The sequence below is a fragment of the Falco naumanni genome, chromosome 1 (assembly GCF_017639655.2).
Source record: "Falco naumanni isolate bFalNau1 chromosome 1, bFalNau1.pat, whole genome shotgun sequence".
NCBI lineage: Eukaryota > Metazoa > Chordata > Aves > Falconiformes > Falconidae > Falco > Falco naumanni.
Genome location: NC_054054.1, coordinates 27,531,036 through 27,546,932, shown reverse-complemented (window position 1 = coordinate 27,546,932; position 15,897 = coordinate 27,531,036). Strand labels below are relative to the sequence as shown.

The following is a 15,897-nucleotide window of genomic DNA, read 5'->3' as shown; positions in this document are numbered from 1 at the left end:
CAATTCTTCTGAAGCATTGCTAAGTATCAGTAGAGAAAAAGGCATGAAAAGCTAAGGACACCAGGAGAAAGTATTGTTTCAGGTTACAGAAGTCTTTGGACTGTTCACTGAAATTCTGCTCCATGCTGCTGAGTATTTTGCATTTATTTTTTTTAACACTTGCAGACTTCACAACCCCTTGCCGAGAATGCAGTAAATGAGGTGCCCAGCAGTGCTCCAAGATTCAGATTAGATATGTTAAAGAACAAAGCAAAAAGATCTCTGACAGAATCATTTGAAAGTATTTTATCACGTGTAAGTATCTTCATGTTTATTGCCTCTGAACTTAATGTCATTGTTTTATTTATTTGAATAATATGAAAGTCATATTTGTTATCCTTCCAGGTTGTAGCCAAGTTGTTATTAAAGGCACAGTGACAAAAATATTTGATTGTACAGGTTAGAAGAAGACAAAACAAATCAGGGCTTTGGTACAGAGAATACAAAGTCCTGGAAGAAGGGAACTAATTGCTAGACAAAAAATAGTGTGTATAGGCATTTCCAAAAATTAATATGAAGTTGAGGATGAGAACTTAAAAAAACCAACCATTGTTTTATTTCTCTTTCGGATTTAGAAAATTAAAAGAGTAATTATAATTGTTCACTGCTCTTTATGTAGAATGAAATGATTGGGGAACTGACTAAGCATTGCTAATGAGATAATATTTATTAGTGGCACAGAATGGATGAGTAACAGGGCATTTGAACTTTTAAACGCTAGAGATTATTTGAAGGTGAGGGGTATAAAGACCTTAAGAAGGCACAAAGGTTATGAAGGCATTTATGAAATATCACATCAGCTAAAATTTTTTGTAAACGGTGTCTGGCAATACCTATTAGTGGGAAAAACTTGAGCTCCTATGTGATAGTGATCCCCAAGACAACACAGAAAAATGTTTATCATAAACATATTGCTGAAAATATCTGCTGAATGTATACAGCAGCAGTTAAGAAAACAAATCAGATGTCAAGTTTAAGCACTACTTTTAAACCTATGGGGTGTCTTCTCATTCAAATATTCTTTGTTTTGCACTCCGTGGAGAAAGTCTGAGGAAAATAACAGGAGATTTGGAAACGCCTCTGCTTGACAAATTATTAAAAAAAAATCAGACCTTCCGCCTTTTTAAAAAAAAAAAAAAAAAGAGAGAGAGTTGTGACAGAATGCTAAACAACAAATATTAGGGAACAAAAATTGGGCATTCTCATTTCTCATCAGCAAACATGTAAATTGAAGCAAGATGTAGGACAGTTTATTGGCTCATAGACATTCAACTTGTAGAGACAAAACTAGGCTTTCAAAGCTTATTTTAGACATCATATCTAACCTGTTCATGAAATGAATGATAGCAAAAGCATGTTCTCCCTGTTATGATTATGCATATAGAGAGGATTTTTAATATAGTATCTCTCTTCATTACTTCCCAGCCGGTGTTTCTAGAGTTCGCTCTCATAAAATCCTGCAGTGGATGTGTTTGCGATGTGAAACATAACATTAGTGTTGTTACACTAGGTATAGTAATTTTTGACAGTTTGTCCTGACTGGCATAAACTATCTTCACGTAAGCACAGGTGTATATTGGTTGCATTTTCACTGTCATGGTTGTTTTGATGGAAGTTCTTGGTTTTGGTCAGATCTGAGGCAAAACATTTTGTCTGAGCCTCAAGGAAAAAATAGTCACTATTGTGAATAATGGTGGTATTTTTTATTTTACCTGGAATAACAGTTTGAAGAAAACATAAGCCTTAACTTCAGAACATAAAGAAATGATACCCCTTAAGGTTAGAAAGATACCAGTTCCACAGTTATATTAGCACATAAGAATCCATCAGTAGGTTTCTTGATGTTTCTCTTGGTTCCATTACAAACATTAGTTGAACGAATTATACAAAAATATTGTTGAACAGGTTATACAAAAATATTTATGCTTTCCGATTTGTAGGCATTGAAATGGGTAATACCAGAACTTATGTTTTGCTGTGTATTAAATTTACATGGATTTAAGTCCTTTGTAATAGACAGCTTTTTAATTTCTTAGTGTCTTGGTAAGAAGTACGTAGTGTGAAAATTTCCTGTTTGGAATACAGAAGGTACTTCAACAGTAGTTGCAGTACATGTGTGCAATATATGATTGCGTACATGTCCTGGAAAGCACATTGTTGCCCATGAGAATTCCTTAATTCCATAAGGTCCTTTAAAATGTCAGTGACTGTTCTGAATGAAACCTCTGTTTCTCACAGAGGCAAAGGTTATTCTTAAGCATTTCAGGAAATTAAATTTGATACTGTCTTCGAAAATTACAGATTCTGGCTGTGCTACACAAATCTCTTGCTGGTATGCCCTGTATGTCATAATCTTGACTGCTGGTGTGCTTTATCTCTACAGGGCAGTAAAGCCAGAGGTCCACTGGACAGTTCTGGTGCTGTGGATCTGGACAGCTCCATGTCCAGTACCTTAAGCAGCACAAGTAAAGTAAGTAAAGCCTGGGGTGAATGTAGATATTTAGAAACTTCACGTAATATTCCCTGAAACAACTAGTCAGATGTGAAATGCAGTTACTAGCTATTCATGTAACTGTTCCGTTCTAACGTCTTGGGGTTTTTTAATTATTTTGGGGGAGTAGGCAAGCTAATGGATTGTGTGTGAAAAGAAATAAACCCCAGAATGCCGAACAGTATGACAGAAATAGTATCATAGAGTATGGAGCATAGGTATGTCTTTTCTTCCTACCTGTAAGAGTCCTGCTGCCACTTGCTGATCCATAAGGTGTGTCTTTATTCCTGTGCCGAGTCCCTCTGAGGATGACAGGGCTGCATTCATTGCAGCCAGCCTCTTGGATCAGCCACTACCATTTGAGGGTTTTTTTGGAGGTTTGTTGGTTTTTTTCCCCCCAACTTGAAGCAATATTTTCTCAGAATTTACATGTTGGTTACCCAAATCATTTTTCATATATATAACATATTAGAAAGTGTATGAGTCCTCTGAGGGACAACTTGAACAAAGTCATTTCCCAGTTTACTCTGGTAAAAGAGATTCAGGCTAAGAAAAAGCAGTCATATGTCAATACAATGGTGATGTGTAAGATGATGTTATTTGTAGAATTTTACTGGAGATCTCCATATTTTTTTGACACAATATGGGGCTCACAGTAAATCTGTGTTTCTCTTCTCCACAAGTTTCAAGTTGCTTTCAGGCTTTTCATTTTGCTCCCTGTGCTATAAAAGATAGCAGTGCAATTGGGTCTCCATTTAAATTAGAAATTCCTTGTACTTATATAAACATATATTTTGTATCTATGTATCTTATCGTGTGAGTCTATAGATGTGAAATAAAATATTATATAATGTAATCTGAATCTTGCAACAGTGTGCAGAAAACAAAGGCAGTAATTACTATGCTGCTGATCCTGATGGGGGTTGGTTTCAGCCCTGAAAGTACATACCATGAATGCAGGATTGCATTCATAAAAAACATAAAGGTAAAACACGATATCCCCCTATTCATGGTTAGAAAGCTTTTAGTCTGAATAAAATATGAACACTCTTCTTCCCTAGAGGTAGCCTAGCACTCTGCAGACTTGGATACAGCTATTGATTCTCCTCTAGTGCCTAGTCACCTAAAGACTCCTGACTTCAGGTAATCAGAAGTCTGCTTATTTTTCGGAAAGAATGGCCAACTCTGCAGGAAACACAAGGTGGACAGTGAAGAAAAACACATGGTTTTGGACTGAAAGAGGCATCTAGTCAGAGAATTCAAGTCCTTTGTGTGAATCTTCAGATAGATGAAAGGATGAGATATAGATAAGGAGTATTATATATATATAGTTATATATTGTTAAATGGGGTGCTAAATATATAGTACTCCAAAATACCAACCATTTTGTTGCTGTCACTGTTACCCAAACCTGACCCTTCTGTTCTGTTCTGACTCCATTTCCTCTGAGGTGTATTCAACTTCCTGTAAAATACAACTACTCCCAAAATTACTTTTTCTCTGTAAAATGGAGGTGATTTGTTGTCCTAAGTGATTAATAACAAAGACATAAAACATCAAAGATTCTTTCTTTGATCTGTCATGATAAAAATGTGCAAGTTTGAAGCAGGTTTCTGTGGGATGTGAATGACATGGGACTGCAACCTCACAGATTGATTCTAAGCCCACGTGTTGATAACCTTTTTTGCACTGCTAGGAGCCACCGTTGTGTGAAAAGGAGAAAGACAGACTTCCTGCAGTTCCTACAGGAAACACTGTCAAGACCAGTGGATCAGTGGGTGATGTCTCCAGCGATGCAGATGATTCTCCTGTTGAGCAGTCCGTTACATTACCTCAGCAAAGCTTTCGGAGGCGAGCAAACACACTGAGTCATTTGCCAACGGAAAGCCAGGAATCTCTGGTACCTGTTGAAACATCACCTTCTGTTCCCCAGAGGAAACTCATGAGGTATCACTCAGTGAGCACAGAGACTCCTCACAAAAGAAAGTAAGACATTAAAAGCAGGCTATGATTTCATTTGTTGAGGGCATATTTGGGGATGATAATTGCATACCAGGTATGTCCTCTTAATGGATAAGAAATGTATGGCAGCAATGTGTCACTCTTTGGAGGTTTGTAGGTATTCTGTTTAAAAACACTTTTAGCCCCATGTTCTCCACAGGGGAGAGAAAACATGGGATCTGTAGTTCCACCATTTGTCACAAAACTAAGTGTAAGCACAACATAGGATTGCTCCTCGGGTTTGATTATATTTTTGCAAGCAATATTAATTATTTTTTGTTATTTTAATCTGTAAGCAGTACAAATAAATACTACTACTTGTTGTCTATTTATAGAGAAAAATCTAGTAGCATTTGTGATGCTGAAAGCCTTGCTAGTTGGTGAATTCATGTGTGACTTTAAAATAACGCACAAAACTGACATAAATTGCCTAATTGTTGATAGAGTTGAGGCTCCTTGCTAGTTTTTAAATGAACCCGTGTAGATTTTACTTGCAAAAACAAGCTACTGCTTGCCTTCATGTTAATATTTGTCAAGCTATACTCCTTCAAAAACCTGCCTCTACATCTCTAAAGTCCTCTTAACTTTGCGGTAGTTTTCTTCCCTCCCTCTACCTGGCTTTTTCCAATTACTATGGAAACATTTCTGTCTGTAGGCTTCTGTTTTAGTGCCAAAACTGCTCATTTACACAAGTTTGTAGATAGTCTCTGTGTTCCAGCTCATTTTTCCCTGCAGGAGGCAAGGTAGTAAAAAAACCACGCCTGAAACAGGTAATGACAGCGAAAGAAAGAATTACAGTATTTGAAAGGAAACATAACCTGAGTTGCCTTTTTGTCCCTTTTTTGAACCTTTTTAATTCTAAAATGCTGGAAAGATTTTGTAGTGCAGTGTAGGACTTGTGTTGGTCTGTTATCTTCGTGAGAGTTGCCCTGATGCCTGTAGCTGCTTGTTCGATCAGTTATCTTACTGTAGGAATGCAGCTAAAATTAAGTGTATTTTTCATTTTCCTTGGTTATTTGTATTTGAGTTTGATCATACAATTTTTAGTAAGACCTGAGTGTACCTGCTCCCTCACATAACTTTAAAAAAAATAAATCATTGTTGCTTACCTTTCATAGCAAATGTACGGAACCAGGGGAAATGGAAAAAAGGGAGGCCAAGTATACTTAGAGTTCTCAAAACTCAATAGAATTACAGACTTCTAACAAGTCTTGTACATTTTATGAGTGTTTTTGAACAGCTTACCTCAATTCATAAATTGTTTCCTAGTGTAAATAAATTCAGTTCTTCATGTAGCGTTTCACTTCTCATCCATTAGAACTCTTGATCATATGCCTGACTTTATCATAGACACCAAGGAGAGGCACGTATGAGGGAGAAGAAACGGGTGTGTCAGTGACAGGTTTTTGAGAGTTTAAATTTAGTCATACCCTGAAATGCCTTGCTGAAGCCTGTGAGTGTGTATCTGGGACTTTGCTGATTGGGTTAAGATGTTCAGCCTCTTACAATTACTGCATTAACTGTGACAAACATAGGAAATGGCTCATTTGTATATGTCAGGTCCCTCTCAAAGATTAGAGAAGGGATTTCACTTCCCATGCCCTTTCCTCTCTTACTGTGTTTTGTTCTTTGTGCTACCTCAACTCCATCGCTCTGGCTGGAATCCTACTATACAGTTTGAATGAATCTGTCGACGAATCTAAAAGTTCTTCTGGTCAACTTGCGCGTTCTCCTGCTCTAGCTCGTCTTAATCCCTCGGCCTCTTCACCCAACTTTTTAAAATATCTAAGGCATAATTCAAGTGGAGAACAAAGTGGGCATTTTGCACAAAAGAGGTGAGCTAGCACCTGTACGTAGTTTGGGGTAGGTTTGTTTTGCTATGTCATAAATGTCAAGCTCCATATTGTAAATAATTAAAATAAATTAATATAGACCAAAGATGGTAGATTTTTGTGGGAGAGGGAACTTTTTAACTCCACCACTGAATGTAGAGCTGCTACTTACGTAGTTTTTTGTTTTAATAAATAAAATTCTTTCAGACATAGACACATGACTTTCTCTAGAGCCAGTTATCCAAAGCAACTTGTCGTTATGCAGCAGACAGCAGCACTTCTTAAATTGTGTGAGGGATAAGTTGCCAAGAACCTGTGATCCAGCTCATTCTGTCCCTCCTGAATAATTCTGTTCTGTTCTGCTTTGGTCATGGTAACACAGAAACATTAATTTTTTGTGTCTAATGAAAAAAGGCAAATTGACTAAGTGAACTAAATGGGACAAGAAATAGCAGAACTGTGGAGAGCTGATACAAAAAAACCCACAAACAAACAAAATATAACCCCACCACCCCACCCCCAAAACCAAAACCCAAGAACAAACAACACCCAACTCAACAGCCCATGTATTTGTCTTGGTTATTTTGAACAATATCAAATGATACTTTTCTGTAGCTCCTTTCTCAGAACAAAATACTATAGAGAACGTTGAGAAAAGGACATTAACCCATCATTTCCCTGAGAACCTGAAACAAGTAGCTCCCTAGAAATCTTAACCATGAAACACCTTCTTAACCTCTTGAGCTATAACTGCTTATTTTAGCTCAAAAGGCTAATGAGACCAAATGTCCTCGGAAGCACTGTCAACAGTCACTGGCCATTGGCAAGCAATTTTTATTGCTCTTGCTGTTTATTGTTTGGCTTTGTTCTCCTGGGTAAGGTTTCCTGTTTCCCTCTGATACTGAGAAAATACTCGGCTGAGAACTTTGTTTCACCAGTTCCTTCAGTTGCATTTGCTGAGTACTAACTAGCATCTCTTAATTTAGCTTCACCTCAGAAGTGCGGTATAGCTCAGAGGAGGAAATGTGAGTCTACAACGTCCTCTTTACTCATCATTTTAATAAGACTTACTTGAATCGTGAAGCACATTCTCAAAAGCACATTATTCCAATATATTTGGTAATGATCCTGCATGCACTGTAGCAACTTCTCCTTCCCTTTCCCTGTTGTTTAAGGGTATACCATACTGCACCTCTAAGCAACAAGACTGAAAACAAAAATTGATAGGGATATCAAATGGGTTAATAAGTTTAAATCAATAGTCAAACTGCTCAATTTGATTGCGTTCTGTAAATGAAATTACTGTGTATATGTGATGGATTTACAATGCAATTGTAAGTGAAACCTGTTTGCAGGACACGCTGCAGCCTTATCTTCTTCGTGCTCGGTACTAGCTACTAAAGAACAGCTTCACTTCATACTAGTGATTGTCTCAGAGTACACACACACACACACCCCCCATCCCATTTACAACTTCAGGAGACAGTGCTAAATGACATCCAGATATATCATTATGGTTTATCAGAAGCAGTTCTTTCTCAAGCTTAGTTTTTCAGGAGAAAATTCACCCAGTCAGGTGTTTTTCTGTACTGTTCTGATAAAAGGTCTTCCAGTATCATCAGCCAAGTAATTTTCTATGTTTTCATTCCATGGAGAAACTTTCCATTATCTGAGTTGTTCTCACTTCCTTCTATTAACCTTCTTCTGAGTATGTGGGGGCTTGTTATTTTAAAAGAAAGAGCAGAATTATGTTGGCCAGAAAACTGTTGATGGAATTTCATTAGTGCTCCTGTCTGTTGCATAAATAGAGCGGCAATCCTAATGATCAGTTGGAAGGCTCAGCTTTTAACTTAAAAGTTCCAAACTTGTCTGAATAAAACCCTGTCAATGCTTTACAAAATGTTTTATGCCAAAGTCTTAGTTTTCATTTGCCAACACAATGATTATCAATGTCAGCTTTTCCTAACCTTTTCCCCCAAATTTAGTCAGTCACTGAAACTGATATTTAAGTAAATGTACAATGATAAAGTTGGCGTCAGTTCTTACTAGGTTAAAGGAATTTACTTGAAACATGCATTAAATAGCAAAGAATAATAATTTCACTGGAAATTATTTACATTGGAACATTTTAGTTTGCCCAACAAAATATGTATTTCAAAGTAGCACTTTGTTAGGAGTTTCAGTTTTGACTTTGGTTTCCTTGATATTCAGGCCTTCAGGATTTAGCTGCTTTTTGTTTGAAACTTAGCAGTATGTATTGTTTTTATTCAGTGGATTTATACTTCTTTGTTCTAAACTGTGCTTTTCCCAACTGCACTCTCAGCATCTCCTACCGTACTGCCTTAAGGAAAAAGCTTCATTCTTCCTCTTCTGTGCCAAATTTCTTAAAATTTCTGGCTCCTGTAGATGAAAATAACACCTCTGACTTTAGGAGCACAACAAGGTAGGGTTCTCTCTTAAAGCCTGGAGGTAAAACTGTATTTTCAAAGGTTTCTTTGTCTGAAATATTTCAAATGCTTCTCACACTTGCAAAACCTGATCTGTGCAAGTTCACTTGCATGTATTCTGCATGTGATTGCTGTCAAAAGAATGGAGCTATCCTAGGCTCCTCCTCTGCCATGATTGCAGAACTTGGCCATTTTGATGCTGTAATGGTCATACAATTTCCATCTATGTACTTCTGTGATTACTCCTGCCAAAGGACTGTATTAGTAGTTTTCAGTTAAAAGAATATACAAGGTTCATCCTAAGCAATGTCAGTGTCCTCAAATTGAAAGGAGAGGATGGCCCGTAAAATGCTCCTCTTGGTTGCTGCCAGAGCTATTTGAAATACATTTATCCCTTTCAGTTTCAACAAAGACTCATGCAACCATTTAGCCAATGGCTGGAATAAAGCAATGAATAGTTTAAAGATGTAACAGGTGAAAGTTATTAGTGGGATTTTTAGTAGGAAAACAGCATTGCTGTTCACTATTTCATTTAATATTCTGAATAAAAACCTCTCTATGTAGTTTGTGGATTACTTGAAAGGGTCATCCAAGTTTCCTGGATACTGTTCCCAAGTTTGTTGCTTATTTCAGATGGTGGCTTGCGAACAGAAAGGTTAAAAGTTTTGTTCCAGGTCTATGTTTTAAAGGCATATGTTACATACCTAGTTCACAGAAGGCTGGAAGTTAAATTGGTGTTTATAAAGCTCCTTGATGTGTGCTGACAAAAGGCATCAGCAGTTCTTTGTGTCTCCTATGAATAAGTGCTAGGTTTTATGGATGGCATTTAAGCAGCAGAATGGTAAAGATACATTACGGTGTACATGTCTTTAACGTGTTTAATACACTGCTGCAAAGAAATTAGTTAAAACTAGAGAAAGCAGATGACACAGAGCTGCCAGCCCCTATTGGTGAACATAAGTGATGTTTGAAGCCTTGTAAAAGCCTGCTGCCACAAAGCAAGCTTCACTTACCTAACGCTGTGAGCTTGGCCCAGCATATGCACAGCACACTGCACTGCTTAGTTGATGGTTCGCGTTGTTGTGTTCACTGAAGACTGTGTCACTGTTACTAGCTTACTTACAAGCCATTCTGTGTTACGCAATTTTAGTGACTACGAATCCAAACACAGCCCGCAGGCCATTGGTGTGGACAGCCCTGTAAGGACTCGACGGCATTCATGGAGGCAACAGATATTTCTGCGAGTGGCAACCCCTCAGAAAGCATGTGATTCTCCCAGCCGATATGATGGTAAAGTCTGTGTTTTATTTGCTCCCATAAATGTTGTTAGTGGATGCAATCTGAAGCATGGATCATTTTGTCTACCAAGTGGGCATGTTTGCCTGATAATATGCTTGTACCATCTTTGCAGTTTCCCACCTACTTTTTGGTCATGCCAAGCTCATCAGCTATTGATTTTTTATTTTTCAGCTTCATCTGTAACATAGTTCTGGTTGTGTCAAATTAAATAATGAGTGAATAAATTATTTTAATGTATACTGTTTTAAGGACTTCTGGGGAAAAAATGTATCATCGAGCATGGCTCTAAAGGAGAGGTGGTGCTTCTGTTTCATATTTCCATGCTGGAGTGTAGAACTATGGACTAGAAAAATCCAGGCCTAGCAGAAGGAATTAAATTTCTTTTATGACTTCAGTTGAGTTTTGTAGTATGTACTTCATACCAGACTGAATTTGACCTCATGTATGCTGCTCCTCCAGTCTGTGACATTTACTACTTGAGCCATACTTTAGCCACTGTTGTCGTATTTATTCCCTGAATCACTGTAGAGCTGAGGAACCACAGCTTAGAAAAAAATCACTGCACATGAGCATGCAGGTGCATCATTTTATGCATCTCACTTTATGAACCAGATAGTGCAGCATATAGGCCAAGAATGCCTGAGAGAAGCTTGTTCTCTAGACAATGATCTCTGGCTACTGAAGTTTGAATTTCACAGCTTGAGCTCTGCAGGCTCTACCTTCTGACTGATCTCTAAGGCCACTTTAAAAGATATAAGAAAAAGTATGAGGGAACAGGAGGCAACAGTACGTTATAATAAGTGTAGTAAAAAGTAACCATCTTAATGTCACTGGTACTTTTTTCTTGCATCTTAAAGGGACACTTTGATTAACTGGACACTGCACATAACAAAAGTATTTCTGTCAATGCATTGCTTGCAGTGTGTTTTAACTGGCGATGGTGTAAGGTGTGTATGGGCATAGATGCCTCAGTGTACTTCAAAATAAAGTGACCCTATGAGCATGTTGTGTAAACATACACGTGAAATGCTCTCCTGTACTTCAAGGCATATGAAGGAGCTGTTCAATCTCAGTTGTTCTGTGAAGCAACTGTTTTTTCAGGTTTAATGTGTCCTTTTGTGACTGGAAGTAGTTTACTTGTTTTTGAAAACCACAAAACCTTCCCATATTAAATAGGAGAAAAAAACCCCTAAAGTGCCTATCCAAGCATTTCCTCTGAGACATAATAGCTGCAAGATACAATCTTAACAACCTGCAGCTGAATAAGCAGAATAGTTGGAGAAACAAGTGTGGCCAAAATGGAAAACAGGAAGTTCTATTAATAGGAGGAGTAATTTAAAATATCTGTCCTTTTTCTTCACTCTTGTTTTCTTTTTCTGTTTTTTTTTTTCCAATGTACATATTCAATTTATGAACAGAGGGAGAAAACTCAGAGTTAGCAGGGGGTTATTATTTATAACAAGAATCGGGGTTTTCCATTTCTGTTCTCATGCATCTCCTGGAACATTTCTGGCAGTAAAGGATACTTACTCACGATCCAGTCTCTGAAGCCTTTAAGAGAGCTGCTGTACAGATGATCTTATATTGGACTCACCACCACACTTGGTATTCTCTGTAGTTCCAGAGTAAATGTAACTGTCATTCATTAATCTTGTTCCTGTTTCTTTCACATTCTGTCAAGGAGAAGCAGCACATGCATTGGAGTTTATTGATTTGAAAAGTTCCCTTTAGTTTTTTGTGGGTTTTTTTTTTTTAAATCTTTCTCACTCTTCTTAGACTAATTCCTTTGGAAACAGAATTTATGCAAGTAACCGATGTATCACCAAAAGATCAATTTCAGTCAAATTGGACAGAGGGCAAAGAAGATTTTAAAGACAACATGTTTTGTTGTATTCTGCTAAAGTAAGCATGAAGAGAGGGAAACAAGGGAACATTCATGAGTTTCCCTTTTTAGACTGTGGCTCCACTGACCAATTTCTCCATTCAAATGCAATAGCCCAGACACCACTCCAGGGTACTCTGCAGGAGACCAGTGAAAAAAAAAGCTAGGGATTTTTTAAAAGTTTGTATGTCAGCCCACCAAGAGACCGAGATCTCTGTGAATCAAATATGATGAAGTTTTTCAGGCTTAGCATAGGCTGCATTGCTAAAATTTGTACTAAAAATAAGATCCACCAGTATGCCTGAACTATGCATTGCTTTGACCACATGTGGGCAGGCACTGTCAACAAAATGAAACTGCTCTGTGGCTGTAACTTCCTAGAGTTGTAATCAGTAAATATGCATGTGTAAGATGTCACAATAAACAGAGACAACTTTAAGCTTTATACAGACAGAAAAATCTAGGTCCTGACATTTGTGATTCCATTTGTACAGGCAAGTGGTGAGCTGAATCTCAAGTTGCATTATGTTCATTGCCACTCCGTGTGGTTAACATGGCAGGATATGAAGGTGTATTTACTAAAAGTTTAAAATAAATAAATAAATAAATACAAGACAACCCAGACAACTGGTACATAGCTTTTACAGAAATTCTGAGCTTAATCTCACAAGGTTCTGAACTTGAGAGATGTCTAGTGTCCTGAGTTCCCACATGAAGCTGACAGCACTTTGTGTCCCACTGTCTTGCACTTCTGGATCCTTTACTTCTTTAGGAGATGCTTGTAAGTAGTTTGAGCTAAAACTTAATTTTCTGTAGCTCAACTGGAGAGAAATGATGGATGGCTGTGCTTTGATGCTTGCATCATGTATTACCAGGCAGAGAGCATGCCATTTGTTTTGCAGCCACCATTATTTAAGAGGATTTTATTTTATGTGAAGGAGATTGTTCATTTCTTACTAGTTCAGGAGTACAATGAAAAACGTCCTAAATCAGTAGAGCTAAAAAAAATTGCAAATAGATACACTAGAAAGCCCTTTTTTCTTGCCAGTTGACATTTCTGCCTTGCCTGATGACTGGGCTCAGTCCAGCCATGCTCAGGCAAGGTGAGCACTCTAAGACAACAGAAAGCCTAGGCTACAAGGAGACCATTACTCTTGGTTGTTATGGGAGCGATGTCCCATGTGCAGACCCTCCTCCTTGTGGGTGCTTCCCCTTTCCCCATTCCCTGCTATTTTCACCTGCTTTGTTTTTTCCCCTGACTTTACAATGAAGCACATCAGAGAAGCATTATGCAATTTGCCACCTGGCAGGACAGACAGGTGATCTCTGGTGAGCCTGAAGATGCTGATCTCCAGTTTGGAGATCTAGAAAGGATTTTCTGTATAGGTGAAATTATCTGTTCTGTAGATATTTTTATTGCTTTCCAGCTGGTAGCTGGAGGGTTGCAGGGTTGAATTATGCTAGTTCTGTTGTAGCAAGCTACAGTTCAAATGTCCAACCTTATTTCCTGCTGCTTGCCACTTCCCATGGAATGGTTGTGTGGCTGTAGGTGGTGTGGAGCACTGGGTGGCAGCATTTCTCTCAATGCCACCTTGAGACACACTCAGGGTCTTGCCCTTTCATATTTTTCTGGTTTATTTATTTGTAAAGGGTGGAATGAGTGTTGTATCCTGCAAAGTGGAGAGATGGAAAAAGAGGAGCACATGTCACTTACAAAATGGATCACAGTTTGATCTGTTACAATACTGTTTCTTTTGAAAGAAGGTTTTCTTTAATGTCTTTTTCTAAAGTTTTTTTTGGCCTGTTTTCTATATATGACTATACAAAATTCACTCAGACTCTCCCACTCACTGTCTTAAACATTCTAAGTAATAAAAGTGTTTCTTCAGTTCTTTGATTATTGCCTTTATACCTGCCCACCCTCCTTGCAGCAAAATCTTCATACTTCTGTAGAGTCTCTCTAACAAGGGCCGCATCCTGCGGCTATGCAGATGGTTTAGGACTTTCTAGTTCTCTGTCTTCACTGGTAGAAAGGTGAAGGGAACAACTTGGTGATCACTTTATAGCAGCTAAAGTATGGGCTCACACAAAATGGGTAATTAGTTTTCAGTGGATCAGTTTTCCAGTCCCACTCCCGGTTTTACACAAGCACTAGAACAGGCACAGGGAGACAGGTAGGGACATGTGTCTGACAGCTGAGGGTGGGTGCTTTTACCGTGCTCAGAAGCAGGACACACTTAGGGCAGTGCAGAGTGATCATGAAACTTCACCTTGCACCGCAGCACAGTGGGATATTTGCATACTTCTATTCAGCATCTACAAACCTCTGTGCAATGGACTGTTTTCACTACAGTTTTCACATATTAACTGTTCAGAATTGGTCATAGTGGGAGAACTGTTGCGCAGATTTTCAGGAAATCCCAGCAGAGTAAAGTCAAGTGCTAGATTTAAAGGGAATGTGAATAGTTTTCTGAAGTAAACGGTGGGAAGGGGATAGTGCTTGCAATGAGCTTTCTTGCTGTGAAAGGTGTGCTGACAGTAAACAGCAAGATTTTTGTAAAAGCTGCGTCAGTTTTAGGTTGGAGAATGGGTGATTTGTTTTGAGGTGGGCAGTAGGATGAAGTTACATGTTGAACAGTGAAAGAAATTGCAGTTTGGAGGACTGAGATGGTTGGTATTGCTTAGCTCAGAAAATAGATTCAGATGGGAAAAAGGGAACTTTAGTCAGAACAACTACGTAGTATTTTACAACCCAACTTGCAGAAAAGAATTCTTTTAGAAATTACAAGTATCTCTGTACAGGAAAAGACCCTTGATTTGTTCATTAAAATGAATCAGGTGTCAGTCTCTGGTAGACAGAAGTAGCAAACTGTTACATCCTAAATGCTGAAGAAAAGTTTGGATTTGAAGAACTGCTGTTCTTAAAACCAATTGTAGTTAGCACCTACCTGTTTATGTGCTTTGTGGTGAAGGTTATATCTCTTCCATTGTTAAGCAAAACTATTTTAAAAATAATTTTGTAGTAGTATTGCAAATACTGTAAACTGTTGCTTTAGCATTCTGTAGAGTGCTTATGGGGTGTTCTTTACTTGTAAAGTGCCCTCCGATACTGTTTTAATGGTTCTTTTTTAGCAACAAAGTGATTATTAATTAACTAATGACTAGTTTTATAAATGCTGTAATAAAGCCAGTTGGTTAGACTTGATTACTCAGTTCTGTCCCTCTCAGAGCAAATATATGCTCATATTCTTGATTTGCAGCATGGGAGCTTGACTATAAGCAGTAAGTACTTATATATAATGTGTGATGGCTTCTGTGCTCATTGACATATGAGGGCATTTGTATCTCAGGGCTTGATAATATTAGTAAATGGGGTGAATTTTGAGGTGGTGATAAGTTTTAAAGAAGCTCTTGGCTTTAAAAGAAAAATCGAACTCTAATAATCAACTGTATCCAACTACAGAATTTTTCAAGAATTCCTCATTCAGCCATTGCCTGAAGTTATAAGTCAGACTAGAGGGACTTGTTGCTTCTTGTGATTCGGTATCCGAAGGTTTCTGCTAACAAAAGGCTTCTGGTCATGTTACCACATTTGGTTATGAAGTCAAATATTCTAGACATCTGTGTAGAATAATAGGAATATTATAGCCTTTGTTATAGAAGTTTGCAGTTCCTCTTTAATTTTGTGTCATGTATGAAAGAAGGTGTTGCACTACCTGAATGGAAGATCTGAACAGAACTAAGGATGTTGTGAAAGTCCTTTCTTTTGGGCAATTTAACCATACGCGACTGTGAGGATCTCGTGTTTGTTTGCTAAGCTGAGTTTTATAATATTTAAATCAAACAAGGAAAAACAGTGTAATGCAGAAAATAAAATGCTTAATGGAAATCTTCCATCCACATTGT

At 37.9% G+C, this 15,897-nt stretch overlaps 1 protein-coding gene across 11 annotated transcripts in view; it reads left to right on the top strand.

Moving 5' to 3' along the window:
- TBC1D1 (TBC1 domain family member 1) overlaps window positions 1-15,897 on the top strand; it is a 113,619-nt gene that overhangs the window by 65,291 nt on the left and 32,431 nt on the right. For 7 of the 11 annotated variants that reach the window (XM_040587642.1, XM_040587623.1, XM_040587613.1 and 4 more), the window contains 6 exons: window positions 166-294; window positions 2,423-2,509; window positions 4,227-4,516; window positions 6,208-6,366; window positions 8,687-8,806; window positions 9,961-10,100. In XM_040587642.1, the coding sequence (XP_040443576.1) occupies window positions 166-294; window positions 2,423-2,509; window positions 4,227-4,516; window positions 6,208-6,366; window positions 8,687-8,806; window positions 9,961-10,100 (925 nt within the window). The remainder of the gene's footprint in view (window positions 1-165; window positions 295-2,422; window positions 2,510-4,226; window positions 4,517-6,207; window positions 6,367-8,686; window positions 8,807-9,960; window positions 10,101-15,897) is intronic. The other 4 variants (XM_040587660.1, XM_040587668.1, XM_040587683.1 and 1 more) reach the window with 4 other exon arrangements.